Source organism: Haemaphysalis longicornis, unplaced genomic scaffold, assembly GCF_048455015.1.
Source record: "Haemaphysalis longicornis isolate Haplotype H1 unplaced genomic scaffold, Haemaphysalis longicornis Haplotype H1 scaffold_2, whole genome shotgun sequence".
Taxonomy (NCBI): Eukaryota; Metazoa; Arthropoda; class Arachnida; order Ixodida; family Ixodidae; genus Haemaphysalis; species Haemaphysalis longicornis.
In genome coordinates this window covers 67,115,543-67,121,704 of record NW_027526295.1, presented here as the reverse complement: position 1 = coordinate 67,121,704, position 6,162 = coordinate 67,115,543, and the positions used below count along the sequence as shown (strand labels likewise).

The 6,162-nt window shown below is 50.2% G+C and overlaps 1 protein-coding gene across 1 annotated transcript in view; it reads right to left on the bottom strand.

The window, feature by feature from the left end:
* Window positions 1-2,467: 2,467 nt before the first annotated feature.
* The window catches only part of LOC144168963 (sorting nexin-4-like), a 38,374-nt gene continuing 34,679 nt past the window's right edge, over window positions 2,468-6,162 (bottom strand). The window contains exons 9-11 of the mRNA XM_077697965.1: window positions 5,551-5,678; window positions 3,950-4,064; window positions 2,468-2,813 (exon numbers count right to left, since the gene is read on the bottom strand). Coding sequence (XP_077554091.1) covers window positions 2,580-2,813; window positions 3,950-4,064; window positions 5,551-5,678 — 477 coding nt within the window. The 3' untranslated portion in view covers window positions 2,468-2,579. The remainder of the gene's footprint in view (window positions 2,814-3,949; window positions 4,065-5,550; window positions 5,679-6,162) is intronic.

Genomic DNA, 6,162 nt, shown 5'->3' with positions numbered 1-6,162 from the left:
CCACGGGAACACGGGCCGTGCTTGGGGTAGCGCTCCCGCAGTCCGGGCGACTGTCACTGAAGCGCAGGGTCTTCTCAGGATCGGCGTACCCACAGTCCGCTCGACTGCCGCTGGTCCGCCAGGCTACCTCGGGGTAGACAATCCGCTCGTTCCCTTGATCGCTTCTTGACCTTTCTCGAACCCCGAGCCTCGTTCCTCTTCTTTCTCGCCTGCCTTGTCTCCAGCCCATTTCGGATCTTCGCTTCTTTCTCTTCAATCTGCCAGTCGCGTGCTTTCTGCGTCTTTTCCCCGCGATTTCTTCTTGTTTTTCCCGCGCTCGGGGCACTTCATGACACAGCCCTTGTACTAGGTATTTAATACGTTAAAAAAAAACAGGACCTTGGTGCAAAGTAGGCCACACAACATTCCAATAAAATAGTTCAACAGTTTCTGCAGAAGAAGAGTTGTTGCAGTACGGGTAGGTCGTCAGTCCGAGGCGAAAAATGTAAGAACACTTAAAAAGTGCTTGGTTGGCTGTGATGACATTACTCCTGTGGTTGCGGATGTGTTGGGACTAAAAGGGAGGGGATTGCGCATTTTGTGCTGGATCGTTTGGCTCGTGATGCCACACCAACCTGGGCGAACCGACCATTCTGTGGCCAATACGTGGCCAATACAGGATGGCCAATACCATCCCGTGGCCAACCGACCAATACGTGCATCGATTCGGCATCATTTAAGATTGTGCGTGGTTGCGAGCATGCCAGTCAGTGCATGTCACAGCAAGAATGAGGCCACTGCGACTGTTGTTTGTTTAAAAGTTACAATGACTTTACAGCTCCACTGGTCATCCACATCCAGAGGGCAGAATGGGCCTGAATTCCCCCCCCCCCCCCTCTCCTGCCTCTTATCTTCCAGCCTCTCCTGCTGTACCGTGCACTCCAGCAACTTGCTTTCCCTCTGCTCAACCCCATCGCCAATTATGTTTACCACTTCTTCCCTCCCACTTCATTCCCTTCCAACTCCTGTTTCTCGCTCCTACACTTTTCAATCCTCCCCTTTTTTTTGCACCCAATCCCACTTCTTCCTTTGCACTCTTCTACTACACTTCTCAAACCTCATCACCAATTCTCCTCTTCACTGTGCTTTCCACATTAATCCAGAGTAATCCAGTAATCCAGAGTAATCCATGAATTTCTTTCGCGACCACACATTTCCTTCCTCTCCCTCATATTTTTATTTACTTCACTCCCACTTGTCCGCCTGACCACTCTAGTCCCCCACCTCCATTAGTTTGTTCGGCCTCTTCTCCCTCCGCGTGCACTCTCCCCATCCCTCTCATGTTCTCCCTCCAATTGCAGAGCCCCTATCCATTCCCTTCCAAGCCCCCCCTTTCTGCTGCACTCCTTACTTATCCCTTTCCCCCCTCTGCCCCTTTTTAACCCACTTCCCCTCATCCACATCCCACTTCCACCACACTTTCTTCCCCTGTCACTATTCTTCTTCCTCGTCCCCCTCCACTCCTTCCCTACACCCTTCCAAGTCCTTCGCTGTCCATCCTCTTCTCCCTCTTCTTCCTCCTGCCCTCACCATTTGCTTACCCCCCAATTCTTTGTGATTCAACAACCCAGCAGTGACCCCACTCATGGAGTACCATTTCTGGCTGAATCAAGTGACAGAGTAAAATTCTCGTGTCTAGGCTCGTCTTTAAAAGTGACACAAAGTAAGGAGGGTGACAAAGACACCTGACCACGCAGGTACGGGGTTTACACACCATTTCCTCACCGAGCGGCCCAGCAGTCCCCAGAGAAACAGGCTTTTGAACTAAGCAACCGAGCCCCTATGGTCACTGCGGCTCCGACACCATTCCAGGACGAAATTTTACCGAACCATTAAACAGAAATTCCCCAGTCCTCACCCAACCCTCAGCAAAAATCAGGAAATCACACTCCTACCACTACAAACAGACACGTCCAAATGGACAGACCCAGTCCAAATGCATCGATTTTCCCCACACAGTACACTGCTCAATGTTGCCAACAATTAGGCAACATGCGATGTATACTCCTGAAACGCGCACACAACCCAGCCCTGCCATCCCTCTCCGCCCGTTCTTTTCCTGATAAGTGGGAGACACTGTCGATGAGCTGTTGAATGGAGGACCAGACTCTCCTGGTGACACGGGTGGAGACGGCTACGGCGACACATGGATTCCAGCACTGGGACTCCACTCCCATTATCGTGCTCATTAAAAGGTCTCCTCTCTCTCACGCCAGGGTGCTTTGGCGGCACTCACAATACTGGCATATCCATTCGGCAAGAGGACACTAATCCCTTCGCATTCACTACATCATAAGGAGTGCTTTGGCGTCCTCGTAATTTTTTATTCAACGCCCTTCAGATAGCATGCCTTAGTTTCTTGAAAAGCCAGTGTGCATCTGCCTGCATGCACGTGGATTCGTGCAAGCACAGACGTGGAGACCATCCGTGCACCGTAATGGGACTTTATTCTGCAAACATGACTGACAATGAAAGACTGACATATGACTGTGCATGGCCTGGTGGGATAAAAAAAGGCACCTCCTAAAATGACTGCGTGCTCACTGTGCTGCTGTGCTCTCTGTGGTGGGTGTGCTGTTGTCCCTCACACCCTCGTTGGGTGGCAAATCCTGGCTGTTGCCGACATTTTGGCTGGCCACATCCCTGTCGGCAACGCCCTGGTCGGCGACGTCCCGGTTGGCTGCACCTGGCAATTTGTCCCCAGCACCAGGTGCGTCTTCGAGGTGGGACATCTCCTTGAAGCACTGGTACACTCTCTCCCAGATGGCGGCAGACTGCGAGAGGGGTGACCGCCTTTATTCCGGTGGTCGACGAGCATTCCTGCTGCACAGTGCATCACGTGGGCTGGCCTGGTGCCGCACTACAAATTACGGCAAGTACATCTGCCCTCCAAATAGCGCTACTGGCCAGCACAATCCAGACAAGTTGATTCATTATGCGGTTTAACGCGCCAAGGCTACACCAGGGATATGAGGCGCGCCTTAGTGGAAGGCTCCAGATTAATTTTGAGCACCTGGAAATCTTTGACATGCGCCGAAATCTCGAACACATGGGCGTTTTTGCTTTTTGCCTCCATCAGTGAAAGTCAGCCACCGCGGCTGCAATGGAACCCTCGATCATGGGCTCAGTGAGCCACTGAGCCACAACAGCAGGTAATCCCACCAAGTTCTAAGTGAAATTCTGTTGCGAAATGCAAATGCAAAGGCTCAAATCCTTCAACGATGCCAGGCATCCCCCATGCAAGCCATAAAGCTTTGTCCACCTATGTATATGCGTAAGGAATGGCACCAAAGCTGAGAAACTTTGGCTAGGTTTCCTAAAAAAAAAGTTAATTTAATATTTCATCATAGCTAATCATTACGAGTTAGAAGAAAACATGGTGCAATGACCTGTAACACCTCGACATGTTGCAGTAATTCACTCGATTGCCAGAGAGTTTAATCTGTCTAATTTTAATGCATGGTGCCAGTTGTGGAAGCCTCCTCTACAAAATTCAAAAGCTCCACCCAGCCCACCACCTTTTCTTGTCTTGCAGTGACAAGAAGCTCTTAGAGAACCAAAATGTGCTGCTGATAGGAAGACACAGCGAACCTTGACTTCTTCACAATGCTCGTTAAAGTGCCAGCTTGACCAGGAGCTATGGATATGGACAGCACTCGAGTATCCACGATTTTCACTATCACCTGCTCTATTTTTCTAGGCCCCTCACTTTTCTCTATTGGCAACTTCTGTAAAAAAAAAATCTACCAAGAGCCAAGTGCTGTCCTCGAATATTCTCCCCACGTCATCTGCCTTCAGACAAGCTGACAACACCTACGAGCTGGTGACTGGCTCATTTCGTGCTCATGTGTGGTGTGGGTTAGGGTTAATCAGGAGAGGATTGGATCGGATTGGATTGCTGTGGAAGTACCTCTCTGCAGAGCCTGAGGTTGGTCCGTACGAAGATCTCCAGTGCACGTTGAAGATCGGACGCCTTCTGTTCCTCGAATGCGGCTATCTCTTCCATGGCCTTGTTGGCACACTCCCTGCAAAGATGAACATGGCATGGGTTCTGAATGCTTGCTAGCGGCTGATACGACCTTGCTGCAAGCATCGCCAACAAGTAATGGCCCGTGGTTCTACATTAATGCCACTGTGCCGACAAGGAGCTTCTTTCCGGCTTACATAACCTTTCTACAAGCAAATGTTCCACTTGAGCCAACACGCACTACAGCCACGTCACCCATGGCCTCATCTTCTTGTAATTGGAGGCTCCCAAAAATGGCTCCCGCTGGAAACTCAGTGGGTTGCGCGCTGTGGGAGAGAATGATCTCCAGCTATGAGGGAAATGCCCATAGAAGCAGATCCTGTCCACCTCCATCATACGAGCCTTCCAGCAGGGCATGAGCCCATTGGGAAGGGAATGGGGACTTGTGGTGGTCCTGCTAAAGAGATCCTTAGGATTGCTCCCGATGGCTTGTTCCGCTCCAAAGACAAGATAACACGCAAAGTGCTTGAAGCTTTCACAATGGTGTCAGGGGTGGCGGGACAGTGGGTTAGCATCCCCTCAATCCGGCTTTCGGCCCATGAAATTAGCTTCCTGCACCATGAGTAAATGCCCTGTCACGTCTTGCATTTATTAGTAAGGTATTTTTGTGTGTTTGCTTTATATGTTTTATGTCATATACAATCCTTGAAAATAAACACGATACCCTGCACTTCAGCTCGTCTGTTCTTGTTCTTCCCATCTGTTTATGTCTCCGCATGAAACAGTGTGCCTACACACCAATACGATAGCTGCACTCCTCCTCCTCCTCCTCCTCCTCCTCCTCCTCCTCCTCCTCCTCCTCCTCCTCCTCCTCATCATCATCATCATCATCATCATCATCATCATCATCATCATCATCATCATCCTGTGTACGCCCACTGCAGGGCAAAGGCCTCTCCCATTAATTTACAATTATTCCCGTCCTGTGCTAACCCTACAACCAATTTACCCCCGCAAACTTCTTTATCTTATCTGCCCACCTAACTTTCTGCTGCCCCCTTCCACGCTTGCCTTCCCTAGGGATCCACTCTGTTACCCTTAATGACCAACAGTTATCTTGCCTTTGCATTACATGCCCTGCCCATGCCCATTTCTTCCTCTTAATTTCTACTAATATGTCCTTAACACGCGTTTGTTCCCTGACCCACCCCGCTCTCTTCTTGTCCTTTAATGTTACACCTATCATCTCCTGTTCCATTGCTCAGCGAGTTGTCACCCTTTTAGTGAGCCTCCAAGTTTCTGCCCCATAGGTTTCTGCTGTACTACTAATGAGCTCAATGTACAGGTGTCTGCAGAAAACAGTGCCGCAGTGACACAAGGGCAGGGAGAATCCTGGAAGTTGATCTCGTTTGTACTTTTAGGCTTGTCTCTGCACCTGAACAGATCGGAAAAAGCCCTGCCAGCGGTAGAACGCCCACAGTAAAAGTGAATTTGCAAGGAACCACCTGCCACGTGCGCGTGCGAGCGCAGAGATGCCCACCCACCCTTTGTGGCGTGTGGCTTCCTGGATCTCTGCGTCCAGTGCCTGCAGCTGCTGGTCCAGGGCCTCCACGCCCTGCTCGGGCGTCGGGTGCAGCAGGCGCGACACCAGCCCCGGCGACGAGCCCGACAGCTGCAGCACACAAGACAAGCAACAGGTCAGAAGGCTGGTCACGTCGCAAACCACGGGACTGCACCCAAATACTAACTTCAATCCCGTGCGCACCTAATCATACTGTTTACTTCCCATTTTGGTCAATTTTCTTGCATACTTTCAATGCAGAAAGCTTGTCTAACCTGTGCTTGTCTAACCTTATCCATATAATTGAAGGCCATGCTCTCTATCTTGCAACCAACAAATGTTTAAAACTACCCGGTGCCAACTTTTATAGAGCCTGCCACACAGGGCTTTTTTTTTTGTTGTTGTACTCTTCAACTTCAGAGCTAATATGCACTTCTAATATTAGGCTCGAACTTACCAGTCTCGGAACACTGTTATCCAAACCACAAAAAGAATGTCAGCGTACCAAATGTAAGCAGCACAAGTTGGGGGCTGTCTTGTGAGCTCGACAAGGAGGGAGTTCTTTTCATCCACGGACCGCATGGCCCTGTTCCAA